Genomic DNA, 13799 nt, shown 5'->3' with positions numbered 1-13799 from the left:
GTTTGGCTAATTGATACAATACTCCAATCGAAACCAATAATTCACTTTTTAGAGAACAAGATGTAAGGGAAAACGACAATGACAACGCAAAATATGCATCTCAGAAGAAAAAGGAAGAGCAAAAACAAAACTATCAAAATGAGATTTTTTATGTTTTGACCTGCAATACAAGACAGGCTCAAAATCAATGGGACCAGGAAAAAATAACAAAGAAATAGAGAATTTTCTCAGTGTTGTTTAGCACTTTTGCATCACCCAAAGTTCTTATTTTCAAAGTTTTCTACCTTTTTCTTTTCAGTCTGAGAATCCATTTAAAAAAGGAAGAGTTCTTTAGTTGATGGGTTCCTTTCCGATGGCTTTCTGGACGAGTCCGGCTTGCTCTTTGACATGGAAAGTGTAGAAACCAGTGGCAGTAGCAGCAGAAGGACCACGACCAACATACTTAATGTCTTCCATATTTCCTCTGTTTAAGCTTCTCATTGCTGTCCATAGCCGTGGAGATATGTAGCTGAATGCTCCCATGTTCATCGCCTCTTCTTGGCACCAAACGATCTCTGCGTCTGTTTCAGACCAATACAAAAACTAGTTTTAGAGGTAGACATAAAAGCCAAACCGAACCAATACAAAGATAGTTTAGGTAACGTACTTGGATATCTCTTGAGCTCACGCTGAATGAGATCATATGGGAAAGGACAAAGCTGTTCGACTCTACAGATAGCAACATCGGTTGCGCCAACCTTCTTCCGTTCATCATCAAGCTCATAATAGACCTACAAAGAAGCAAAAGTAAGAATTTCTCCTTACACAAATCTGGGACTGGCAAGATTCATATTATAAAATGAACGGAGCTTATAATACCTTTCCGGAGCAAAGTACCAATCTTCTGATGCCTTCTTCAAGATCAGAGTGATCACTCTGATCCTTGATTAATCGCTTAAATCTAGTTCCTTGCTTGTCAAAACCTGGGTGGCCTTGGACATCATCAAACTCTGAGAGATTTGATTTGCAGTCCTTGTGACGGAGCAAGTTCTTTGGTGCCATTACAATCAGAGGCTTACGGAAGTCTCTGTGAATCTGCAACATGAGTGACATTGAGAAATTGTAAGCTGTAAACAATACAAGAACCATCGCTTGGTGACAGGTAAAAAAGATAACTTGAAATAGGTCTTACCTGTCGCCGAAGAACATGGAAGTAGTTGGCAGGAGTTGTGGCATTGACAATCTGCCAATTACATTCTTGAATTTGCTTTCGCATTGTTGGTTCCATGTCTGGTATGACATAGGGATTATCATCACTCATCTGTAACAGAAGATAATTAGAGTCAGAAAGAGGATCAAACGTGATTATACATTTTCACTAATTCAACATCGTCACACATAAGATATAATAAAATCTTGGACAGCGTTTACCTGAAGGTAACGTTCCAACCTCGCACTTGAATGTTCAGGGCCCTGACCATCGTAACCATGGGGAAGTAGCACAACAAGCCCAGTTTGACGCAGCCATTTGGCTTCTCCACTGCTGATGAACTGATCAAATATAACCTGAGCTCCATTGGCAAAGTCTCCAAACTGAGCTTCCCATAGTACCAACGAGTTTGGGCTTTCCATGGAGTAACCCAATTCGAACCCAAGGACACCAAATTCTGAAAGAGAACTGTACACAACAAGTAAAGCGTCTTAGTGAACTTTACAATGAGAATTCTGGTATGCAAGGAACAAACACAAGGGTTTTCTCTCAAAATGTAAGATCGCATTTTGCAGAAATGAGAAAAAAAAATAGTTGTGCATAGATGGTCAATCGCCATTACACACAGAAAGAACAAAAAACTTATGTCAGTTTACTTTGAGCTGTCAAAACAAGCTGGAGCACAATAATTCCTAGAGGTGAAGGATGGAGGTAAAAGTACCTGTTGCTAACAGTAAACATCTCAGGATCCTGATTCATGATGAGATGATCTAGAGGACAATACTCTTCTCCAGTTTCCTGGTCATGAAGGACAGAATGACGATGACTGAATGTTCCTCGTTCAACATCCTGACCGCTCAAACGAACATGATTGCCTTCCACAACTAAGGTAGCAAAAGCAAGAGCTTCTGCAAGAGCCCAGTCAACTCCTTCTCCTGTTTCAATCATTTGGGCACGTTGTTCATAAACTTTCTTCACTGCCCTGTGTGGCTTGAAGTTTTCTGGAAGCGATGAAATTGCCTTGCCAACAGTCTTAAGTATCTCTGGTTTGACACTGCAAAAAAAGAGTAAAGTTTAGCGGACAATAGGAAACACACAAAAAAGAGAGAAAAGAAAGACGAACCCAACTCACCCAGTGTTTCTAACACGTGAGATCTGCTCAGGAGACTTAAATCCAGCCCAATTGGTTGAAAGCCAATCTCGTTTCTTAGGGAGATAGTCTTTACTAGCGACAAATTCTTCATTTAGGATGGTGTTAACCTTTTCCTGAATCCGGTCAATATCCTGTTGTGATACTTCACCGCACTCCAAGAGCTTTTTGTGGTAGATCTGAAGGGTTGAAGGATGATTTTTGATAACCTGTCAAATTGAAAAGCAATAAGGGAATACAAAGCATTAGAAAACTGCAATAACTCATAAATCCACAGCAGATTCTTTTTGGGTAACATATAACGAAAATAACGTCAACACACCTTGTACATTTTTGGCTGAGTGAAGGATGGTTCATCTATCTCATTATGTCCGAACCTACGGTAGCAAACCAAATCAACGACAACATCAGAATGAAAAGTCTGACGCCACTCAGCAGCAAGCTCGCAGGCATGTACAACAGCCTCAACATCATCCCCATTAACATGGAAGATGGGAGCACTCAAAGCCTTAGCAACATCAGTACAATACTGGGAAGATCTCCCAGCCCTTGGATCTGTCGTGAAGGCCACTTGGTTGTTCACCACAATATGTATGGTTCCTCCGGTGGTGTAGTTTGGAAGAGCACTAAGATGAAGAGTTTCGTAAACAACTCCTTGTCCAGCAAAACTACCATCTCCATGAATCAAAATACCCAAATTTTTGGTCCTGTCTAAATCATTGGAGTAGTACTGTTTTGCTCTGGTTTTGCCAACAACAACAGAATCTGCAGCTTCCAAGTGACTTGGATTAGCAACCAAAGAGAGATGGATTTTCTTCCCACCTCTTGTAGGTCGATCATAAGAGGTTCCCAAGTGATATTTGACATCACCAGTTCCAGTGTAGCCAACTTCATCTACAGGCCTAATACCACCACTGAACTCACTAAATATCTGACGGAGTGGCTTCCGAACAACATTACCAAGAACATTCAATCTTCCTCTGTGAGACATTCCAATAACAATACTCTCAACTCCGAGGTCTGCTGCCCTGTCAAACATCTCCTTCATACCAGGAATCAATGATTCTCCACCCTCAAGTCCAAACCTTTTAGCTGTAGTCCACTTGGTAGCTAAGAAATTCTCAAACTGAGTACTCCATGCAAGCCGATCTAGAATCACCTCACGTCGCTCCCTGTTGTACTGCCAAGGAGTTGGTGTCTCAATCTTTTCCCTCAACCAGTTACATTTATCACGATCAGCAATGTGCATATACTCGAACCCAATGTTCCCACAGTAGGCCTGTTCGAGCCTTGTCAATATGGAACGAAGGGTCTGCACAGGCCGGTTCTCAGACATGAATCCGGACATCTGCCACACACCCAAGAAGAACTCTCTGTCAAGATCAGCCTCAGTGAATCCATAGAGAGCCAAGTCAAGATCCTCAGGGATCTCTCGCTGTTCCAAACCTAATGGATCCAACTTAGCTTTCATGTGACCATTCACCTGGTAAGCCCTCACAAGTAACAAAAGCCTCATACTCTCCTGAATAGTCTGCCCAGAGATACCAGGAGAAGTAGCAGCCTGACCGACAAAGTTCCTAAAGAAATTATCCCAAGACTCATCTACACTGTTGGGATCAGCTTCCCAAGCCCTTTGTAACTCCTCAAGGTAAACACTGCTCGTCCCATCTAAGAAACTATCAGTTAGCTTAGAGAGAGGTACAGCTCTAGGAACAGGAGCACTCTGAGCCTTAGGTCTGTAAATAGTCGAGTGAAAGGAACGAGTTTGAGAAGGAAGAGAACGTGTCCTCGTCGCATATGAACCACCCTGATTCAAAATCCTCCTAACAGCTAGCTTTGTAACACTCGAACCAGCTCGAAACCACACCATTTTCACCAGATTCAAAAAAACAATCACTTGAACTTCAAATACTTAACAATGACAATAACAACGCATTCAACAAATCTTCGTTCTCCACTGAAAAAAAAACAAAAACACAAACACGTTAATGGCCGCCTAGTGAAATGAAGATCTTTATTTTTCCAATAATATCTAGAATCATATACTCTATAAAAGAACAAAACTACAGATCAATACGACCTACGATTCAACTCCATAACCTAAATAACAAAAAGTATAAAACACAATCTAGATCAAAAGAAACAGTACGAAATCAACGAATCTGACGAGGAGAATCGGATTCGAGAAGGGAAAAAGATAGATCTGTTCTTGGAAAGAAGAGAAAATGTTGAACTAATGAAAGCTTCGGTGTGTATCCGATTGAGAAGAAACTGAAATGGGAAAAGCTGAGTTACATACCTACCTACGTGGACCGGAGGAGGCGAAGAAGAGGACGAACGGAGGAAGAAGAAGGAGAAGAGAAGAAAAGGGTTACTTTTTAAAGTTTGGCCCTTTTTTTTATATATACAACAATGATAACGCCATTGATTGTTATGCTATTTATGTAAATATGAAAATATATTTAGGTCTATGTGTTTAAGGAAATTAAATATATACTTAATGATAATACTGTATGAAGATTTTTCTATGGATGATTTGTCAAACTAATACCATAGTTTGAAAAACTCTCTAGTCTCTAGAATGAAGAAATAGAATGTTGTAATGATTTAGTGAATTTTTATAATCCTTATATGGAATTTAACAAGTCAACAATGTGAATCATCATCATCTTTTACTCTTTCCTCTATATTTTTCTAAACAAATAATTTGAAAGTAACAAAATTAAACTAATAAACATATTTTTGCCCCAACATGTGTGAAACGCCGTTCCAAAAAAAATTCTGTCTTTTTGTCCAAGTCCAGTTTTCTCGGGTGGTCAAAGTGGCGTTCTTCTTAAGCGGTTGGAACATGTATTGTTAGCGTGTTCATATATCATTGGATAAATTATATATGTATACGTGTCAATATATCAGTGCATAAATTTCGGTACATACATTTGTGACATTTTCTCGAAACGGACAGAAACGCTTTTTGCCATTTTGATTCGTTTTATCAAAAGCTTATAAACAGGGATGATGCCAAGTAGGTGGAAGCATTTCCGCATGACTATCCCCGTTGCTTCACAGAGTAAGAGACGGCTTGTCTCCTCTGCTGAACCAATGACCTTTTAAAAAAAAGTTCAAGAGAAAGATGAGTAATACAGTATAATGGTGAGAGGGTTTTGATTAGGCCTAAATAGAAACGCAGGAACTCACCTGACAATTGTTGTAGAATCTGGAGTACTGTTCGGATAACCCGTATAGGTAGTCGCACAGCACGTTCGGTAACAGTTTGGTGCACGCTTCCTCAACCGTCTGGATTGCAATTGTTACTAAGAAATTTAAATACAAGTCGAATATGAAAGTAACACTATGTGTAATCAGCATGTGTTTTACCCTCTGAAAACCGAAGCAGGTGAAGTCCCAGTGCCCGTTCGTCTGCATGATCCAATGCTAGCTTTCCTGCCTGCAATAAAATAGGTGCTCAAACGTATGAACTACAGCGCAACTTGGTAGGTAAACCACATATCATACACAGAGCTTTACAAATGACAATGGAAAGTTCAGGTGCAGCCAAGAGGACGAACATAAGACCAAAAGAGGAACAATATTTAGCTAGAATACCTTTTTCAACTCATCTATGTCTTTGCCAGACTTTTCGATGATTGAGCAGATCCGAGCATCGGCGTAAAGAAGGTAAACGGCTGTTTTTCCCTGCTCATGACATATGATCAAATATTCAATAAGCATGTGCAGATGACTTCGTACAGCAAATATGTAGAACTAGCTTTCAAATTCCATTACCTTGTCACAAAGCATTTGATCATAGCTGAAAGTATAACTTGTCAATCTGTTGTTCTTCAGGTCAGCAAACCTTTAAAAGAATAAACAACACCACAAGTTAGATTTATATTCAGTATCACCAGCAGTAAGAATAGAGATGATACTTACTTCATCGTACTGTATCCAACTGCCTCTGCTGTTTCGTCCAGCTACTCGAGTATCCATTCTTTGTCCTCGCCTAACCAGAGAAGAACATGTGAGGGATGAGTTAGACCACGTAATAACAGAACAAGCGAATAGATTTCAACAAAATCCAGACACAAAGTAATATACCACGCTCTATAAGGGCCCTTTTACTGTAATACTTAGCCATATCTAGCAAATCAGCTAGGCTAAATTTATAAGCAGACCAACTATTAAACCGCCTGCCATTTCTTGCAAGGACTACACCAAAACCAACATGGCTAACTCTAGGGTAAGTTGTATCATTGGTTGGAAGCCATCCTGCTTTTCTGGCAGCCTGATTCAGAGAGTAATAGGAAAACCACAGTCACGACCGACATAACATCTCCACGTCGTCAAATCTTAAATAAAACTAATATATTCATCAAACCTACTTTGAATAACTTATCAAAGTGGTTATGCTGGCCAGCATCTGTCACATAAATGATCCACTCAGCTTTCTCTTCATTAAGTCGATACCTGAGCCAAGAAGATTTTTACATAATATGCAAGTTCAGATTACAATTACCGACACAAAAAGTCAAAATATATGAGGTAGATATATAATATAGACTAGTAAGTTAACTCACCAAAGAGCAGCCATATCTGTTGTGCTATAGGTAAAACCACCATCTCTCTTGACAAGCATGAGTGGTTTCTTCAAGCCTTCGATGGGTATAACACGAGCACCATCAATATCTTTAACCAACCCCTTGCTGGTCAATTCCTCAATCATGTTAGAGATGTAAGGTTTGTAAAAGCTTTCTCCCTGTCATGAATCAAAGTATTTTCCATTAGTAAACCCATTTATGTATCTCTCTTTCCATTCTACTTAAGAAAATATAGTAGTAAAGGTCCAGCTATTTCTTTAACCTTTTCTTCAACCTCAACTTGGAGTTGCTGAATAATCTTGGTAGACTCGGTTCGACTGATTTCACAAATCTTAGCCCAAGCTTTGACGTAAACAGGATCTCCACCCTGCACAGAAGAAACGCCACAACAACAAAAAAAAAAGACATAAAAAAGAGACATGAGAGTAAGTAAGATTCTGAAGCTGCAAACTGAGACACTGCCAAACATAAAAACGCAAAAGTGATTCGGGTTATACCTGAAGACGGACCACAGAACGTCGTGCCTTTTTTCTAAAGTGAGGATCCTCGTCAAATTTTATTTTTGAGTGGAAGTAAGAAAACTATCAGATGACATCTAAAGTTAGAAACTGAATTGCTTTTGGACTTTCACATAAAGAGCAATATTTAATACAAAAAAAAAAAGAAGTGTAAAGCTTGAGAGTCCGTCCATATGAAGTAAGACAGCTGACCTGAATATGACCAATTGTTGTCATAGACTCACTAACTGCACCAGGAAATACCTCAAAGAGGTACTCGATTAGCATACCAGCCTGTAGGGGAGGAAGCAAAGTTGGAAAATCATTTGTTTGATAAAAAACAAAAAAAAAAAAAGATAATGAAGAAATAAGTTGGAGAGAAGAAAAGTAGCTTACATTTGTTCCCCAGTCACCAACATGGTTTCTGCGTAGAACTTGAACCTTTGAGTACTCGAGCAATCGAGCAATCGAGCAATGGTTTCACCGATGATAGGTGATCTTAGATGACCAACATGCATGTCTTCTGCAACGTTGGGAGAGTAAAAATCAACAACTGCTCTCTTAACCGGAAGAGTAGGCGCCCATGTGTCAATTCCATTGATCAGCATATTCTCAATGCTCTGCAGAGATATAGACAAAAAAATTATGAAAAAGAATGAGCATATGTAGAACAAGTGAGCAAGCTACACAAGAGTGAGTGAGTACCTTGGCGATAAAATCATCTGATATAACAAAATTGATAAATCCAGATCCAGTAACAGAACATGATTTCACCATCTCAGAGGCAGGGAAATTTGAAACAAAGTGCTACTTGGTGAGAAAAACAAAAAACAAAAAGAGTTAACAAGAATCTACTACTACTCGACCATAATAGAGCATAGAAAAGACCTAACGCTTGAGCTAAATCGGACCGGAAAGGTTTTGGCGACAGCATGTGCATTACATCGTTACTGCAAAAACAGCAAACAAGAATTGAGTAAAGAAACTGAAAATATTCCATAAAAGCTTAAACGAGAAAAAGATGCAGCAATACTAACCATTGATAATCTCCTAATATACGATGTTGACCTTTGGACGCAACAATCGAGAGTTGCGCAGCAGCAGGAGGAAAGAGCTTCTTGAGTTCCCGTTTTAGGTTTCCTCCGAACTCCCCCGGAGTTACACCTGCCTTTTCTTCCATGTTGTCTTCTTGGTTGCGATACAAGAAACGAGAAAGAGATTAGGGTTCAAACTGATCAATAAACCTTTCTCACCTGTGATGAAAGACGAGCGATTACCAAAAACTTCGGAGATAGAGAGTATTTATAAGCCTAACCCGGTTATGTCTCTTTTCCATCGGTTTATTTGGTAATAACCAAATTAATCTGAAATTTATTCTTAACCGGAATTTGGTATAATTTCTCGTCATCGCTTACCGATAAAACCGAACCAATGACCTAAACTGCGCTCCAAATTTTTGTCAGTCTCTGCTTCTTCCTCTCCGGTGAAGGTTTCTTATCAATATCAATGGCGGCGAGGTTGAACACTTCGCTACATAACGCCCTCTCTTTGTTAAACCCTTTCAACACTCCTCTTAATACCAAACCATTCTATTCAAGAAACACCTTCAGATTTTCCCAAAAGCTTCAATCTTTATCCGGTAAGAGAGCTCTCTATTGCACTTCCTCCAGCCTCGGAACAGTGCCGGAAAATGGCGTCGATGGAGCTGAGACATTTGTCCTCACAACTCCTCTTTATTACGTTAATGCCCCTCCTCACATGGGTAGTGCTTACACCACTATCGCCGCCGATTCAATTGCTCGTTTCCAGGTGTGTTTCTCAATCACTCTCTCTGACTTTTCAAAGTTTCAATTTTTATCTTTTTAATAAAGAAATCAAAGGATTGATTTTGTGGTTGTTGTTGTTGATTGTGTAGAGGCTGCTTGGCAAGAAGGTTATCTTTATCACAGGAACAGATGAACATGGTGAGAAGATAGCTACATCAGCAGCTGCTAATGGACGTAACCCTGCTGAGCATTGTGATCTTATTTCTCAATCTTATAGATCTCTTTGGAAAGATCTTGATATAGCTTATGACAAGTTCATCAGAACTACTGATCCTAAGCATGAAGCAATCGTTAAAGAGTTCTATGCTCGAGTTTTCGCAAATGGTGATATATACAGAGCTGATTATGAAGGACTTTACTGTGTTAACTGCGAGGAATATAAGGTTTTGATTTTTTGAAATTAGGAATATACTTTCTTGTCTGTGTGGGGAACAAGTTTTATAGGTTTGTTTTGGTTTTTGAATTCTCTAGGATGAGAAAGAGCTGCTTGAAAACAATTGTTGCCCTGTCCATCAAGCTCCATGTGTTGCTAGGAAAGAAGATAACTACTTCTTTGCTTTATCGAAATATCAGAAACCTCTTGAAGATATTTTGTCCCAGAATCCTCGCTTTGTGCAGCCTTCGTATCGTCTAAATGAGGTGAGATACAGAATCTTCAAGTTCTCTTCCTTGTAGTATTCAGGTAGTGTTTGTGGACCTTTGGTGATACAGATTATTCAGAAGAAAATAGAGAATTTTTTGTCTTTTAGTATAGCTCATTCTATCTTAATCCTTTTTCTAATAGGCTCTTTTATAGGTTCAAAGTTGGATAAAGAGTGGCTTAAGGGATTTTTCTATTTCTCGAGCATTAGTAGATTGGGGGATTCCTGTTCCTGACGACGATAAACAAACTATATATGTTTGGTTTGACGCTCTACTCGGGTATATATTCGTTCTTTTGTCCTCGAGAACTATATATGGTTACTGCTTGATTCTTCGTTATGTCTCTATACACTGATGTGTTATAACTTATAGCTTTTGTATCAAACTGTGTTTTTAATGTCAATGCTTTCCTCTTTTATTACAGTTACATATCAGCTCTAACAGAGGACAATGAGCAACAAAATCTAGAAACTGCTCTTTCATTAGGCTGGCCTGCTTCATTGCATTTGATCGGAAAGGTTAGCTTAGACTCTTGTGATATTAATCTGGTTCACCTTCAATATGTGTTTTTAACTGGGATTTGCTGGAAAGAATGATAATCCCATGGTCAGGAAACTGTAATGAAACGGTATAGTTAAATGATTGTTCTGGAGAGAACTGTTTGTTTCTTGCTTATATCTATTCTGGATGACGGCCAGAAGTACAACCTTCTTTACACATGTGTTGTCTAATGCATGACTTTATATTTGTCTATTTGATAATGCCATTTTTTGTGCAGGATATTCTTCGATTTCATGCCGTCTACTGGCCCGCCATGCTTATGTCTGCTGGTCTGAGCCTTCCCAAGATGGTGTTTGGCCATGGGTTTCTAACAAAGGTATAGAACCAAAAAAAACCTTGATGCTGCATATTCCCTGTTCAGTGTTGGAGTTCTCTAGTTCTTGCCAACTTCCTTCACTCATGCTTACATGTAAGAGTAATACTAGATTATTAAATTTTCTGATATCCCCATGGTTATCAAATAATAGGATGGAATGAAAATGGGAAAATCGTTGGGGAATACTCTAGAACCGTTTGAGTTGGTTCAGAAATTTGGGCCAGATGCGGTCAGGTACTTCTTCCTAAGAGAGGTGGAGTTTGGAAATGATGGGGACTATTCAGAAGACCGCTTTATAAAAATTGTCAATGCACATCTCGCCAACACAATAGGTGTTCTTTTAACTCTACTAAAACTAATTCTTACTTAAGTGGTTGTCCAGTCTTTTGGTTATTTTATCAGGGAACTAGTTTCTGAAATCTGTTCAATAATGTATTACTCTTCAGGAAATCTCCTTAACCGCACTCTTGGACTTCTTAAGAAGAACTGTGAGTCCACATTAGTGGTAGACTCGACTATTGCAGCCGAAGGAGTTCCTTTGAAAGACACAGTGGAGAAGCTGGTAAAGTTCCAAAAATTGAAATCTTTGACTTCTCTATGCATTTTTCCATCTCTAATGGCTTCATTATGTCAATCCTTCCTTCTCAAATTGTACCATTCTTCTCTTAAAAAGGTTGAAAAGGCTAGGACAAACTATGAAAGTCTGTCACTATCATCGGCGTGTGAAGCTGTGTTAGAGATTGGAAATGCAGGAAATACCTACATGGATCAACGAGCACCTTGGTTTCTGTTCAAACAAGGTGGTGTCTCAGCTGAAGCTGCAGCCAAGGTCTTTCTTTATCTGCTTTCCCTAATTATACTATACTTCATAACAAAACAAAGGATTTGTTACCAATTTGATGGTTAGAGAATAATATCAGGTTTGTGACTTGTTATCTGCCAATAATAATTACAGGATCTGGTGATTATACTAGAAGTAATGAGAATTATAGCGGTTGCATTATCCCCCGTTGCGCCTTGCTTAAGCCTGAGGATATATTCACAGCTTGGCTATTCACTTGATCAATTCAATAGCATAACCTGGGTAAGTAATTCATGGAAGTTGCCGTTGAACAAAAAAAAGCTTCATGAATTGATTTAACAGTTTTACTTTTTTTGTAGAATGACACGAAATGGGGAGGGCTAAAGGGAGGACAAGTAATGGAGCAAGCGAGTCCCGTATATGCAAGGATAGAGCTGAATCCAGAGAAAGAAGAAGAGGAGAAGAAGAAGCCAAAGGTTGGTAAGAAAACCGGAAAAGCCAAGGTCAAGGTAGAGCAAACTCCGACTGTAGCAGAAGCAGCTTGATCCAACAAATTCTACAAATAAATCTTTGATAAAACTGATTACAGCATTCCTTCCTATGGTCTCTTCATTTCTATAAAAACACTGTAAATCTTCTTGATGGTTTTGTTAAGCAGAAGCTCTTCACATAGTTTTGATTCAATACTTTTTTTTTATCTCCTTTAAACACATAATCAAACTCCATGAAAAACAAAACGACTCTATGTTATTATTATTGTCATTAAAGAATCTATCATCAATCAGTAAAGGTGAAAACGAGAGCCAGTAATAAGGAAACAAGCGACTCGAAAACCAGAGAAGCAAGAAGAGAAAGCTAAGAAGAGAAAAGCAGCAAAGCCTAAACCAATGGCTACATCAGACTGCAAACAAAAGGCTTTGTTAGCCGTACATGTGTCACCTCCCCTCATCGTTCTAGCCAATGCTGCTGCTGCTGATCCTGCCGATAGCAATAGGTACGAGAACACCTGCCCAATTTGAACTTACACAATTAATAATTAAATTGAGGATTAAATTAAGGGAGATCAACTTAAAAGAATAAAATAATTAGAAGCAATGATTGAAAACATGTTTACTTTAATGACGACTTTAAAAAGCTTTTTTTTAAAAAAAAAAAATTGAATTAAGAGTGTATTTAGTATTTACCTGGTCATGGCCAAAATCGAACCAGACCTGGAAAGCTTCAGGCCATAAGGTGGTTTCTCTTGAGAATTCCCAAACGCAAGTCCCCATTTCAAACACCGAATATAACGCCACGATCGCGTTTGCCACAAACGCGAATCTGCAAATTTAAAACACACGATTCTGATCTCAATTCGCAGACAGATTCGCTCATGGCTTTTATAAATTAGAGTGAGAAGAAGAAGAGAGTCGAACCTGAAAGCGTCGAAATCGTACCAGTGAGGAGAACCGGAGCCGCGGGAATTGGTGAGCATAAAGACGGCTGAGGCGAGGGAGAAGGAGAAAGAAGCGAGGCGGAGGAGGAAGATTAAAGAGTTGAATCGGCGGAGTTTCTGAGCTGTGACGGTTGAGTGGAAGTGAGTTCGGTCCCTGGATGTCGGAGATTCGCCGCCGTTACGGAAACCATGCGGCGAGCGCATGGCGGAGATGAAGATCGGCCCGGAGTTATAGAGTTAACGACGGTGATGACGATGATGAAAGTAGTAGAAGGAGAAGAAGAAGACTCATGAGAAGTGCGGCGGGTTTTTAAAAAGTGATTTGGTTGCAGTCACGAGGCAATGAAGGAGAGAGAGAGAGATAAGAAAGAAAGAATGAGAGGGAAAGTGATGCAAAAATAAGAAAGAGAAAGGTAAAGAGAGAGACACAGAGAGAGAAAGAGGGAGAGAGACATAGTTTGATAACCGGACTGGTTTAATGTCGCTGTTCTTGATTGTTTTGGTTTAGGCTCGTGGTTTAGTTGGTTATCAATGATCATACCGGTGATGTGTGAGGAAAACAAAATAAATTGAAATTGATTTTCTTTTGTGGAATATATTTTACTATTTCTTTTTTCTTTAACATCTTTCTATAATTGATAAAAAATATTATTATAAATTCATTTTTAATCAAATAGCATTTGATTTTGTATTTTTGGTATATGGTAAAAAAATGGATTAAAATTATATGAAAACAAGAAGTTTTTTTTTTTTTACAAAGACATGTATTAGATTTTTTAAAAAATT

The 13799-nt window shown here is 38.9% G+C and overlaps 3 protein-coding genes and 1 pseudogene across 4 annotated transcripts; 1 reads left to right on the top strand and 3 right to left on the bottom strand.

Annotated features, from left to right (window-relative positions):
• Positions 1 to 29: 29 nt before the first annotated feature.
• Positions 30 to 5125, bottom strand: LOC104712173 (uncharacterized). Of its 2 annotated transcripts, none has more exons than XM_010429009.3 (9): positions 4639 to 5125; positions 2662 to 4296; positions 2322 to 2548; positions 1911 to 2243; positions 1411 to 1657; positions 1172 to 1300; positions 859 to 1074; positions 647 to 770; positions 30 to 560 (listed from the first exon to the last, which is right to left on the bottom strand). In XM_010429009.3, exons 2-9 carry the CDS (start codon positions 4207 to 4209, stop codon positions 331 to 333), a joined length of 3054 nt encoding a protein of 1017 aa, XP_010427311.1. In that variant the 5' UTR covers positions 4210 to 4296; positions 4639 to 5125; the 3' UTR covers positions 30 to 330. The 2 variants fall into 2 exon arrangements, with proteins under 2 accessions (XP_010427311.1, XP_010427312.1); XM_010429010.3 differs by having other exon boundaries at positions 4643 to 4982.
• Positions 5126 to 5248: 123 nt separating this feature from the next.
• Positions 5249 to 8611, bottom strand: LOC104715680 (arginine--tRNA ligase, cytoplasmic-like; annotated as a pseudogene).
• Positions 8612 to 8844: 233 nt separating this feature from the next.
• On the top strand, positions 8845 to 12250 carry LOC104712172 (methionine--tRNA ligase, chloroplastic/mitochondrial). Its single transcript, XM_010429007.3, has 11 exons — positions 8845 to 9240; positions 9347 to 9640; positions 9729 to 9896; positions 10054 to 10178; positions 10324 to 10417; positions 10678 to 10776; positions 10928 to 11108; positions 11223 to 11338; positions 11450 to 11605; positions 11732 to 11860; positions 11938 to 12250. Exons 1-11 carry the CDS (start codon positions 8938 to 8940, stop codon positions 12121 to 12123), a joined length of 1851 nt encoding a protein of 616 aa, XP_010427309.1. The 5' UTR covers positions 8845 to 8937; the 3' UTR covers positions 12124 to 12250.
• A 58-nt stretch (positions 12251 to 12308) lies between these two features.
• On the bottom strand, positions 12309 to 13465 carry LOC104712171 (CASP-like protein 4C1). The gene is made up of 3 exons (XM_010429006.3): positions 12994 to 13465; positions 12763 to 12898; positions 12309 to 12584 (listed from the first exon to the last, which is right to left on the bottom strand). The coding sequence occupies exons 1-3, from the start codon at positions 13215 to 13217 to the stop codon at positions 12360 to 12362; spliced, it is 585 nt and encodes a 194-aa protein (XP_010427308.1). The 5' UTR covers positions 13218 to 13465; the 3' UTR covers positions 12309 to 12359.
• Positions 13466 to 13799: the final 334 nt, after the last annotated feature.

This window comes from Camelina sativa, chromosome 9 (assembly GCF_030686135.1).
Source record: "Camelina sativa cultivar CO46 ecotype springtype chromosome 9, ASM3068613v1".
Taxonomy (NCBI): domain Eukaryota; kingdom Viridiplantae; phylum Streptophyta; class Magnoliopsida; order Brassicales; family Brassicaceae; genus Camelina; species Camelina sativa.
This window is presented reverse-complemented; position numbering and strand designations above follow the sequence as displayed.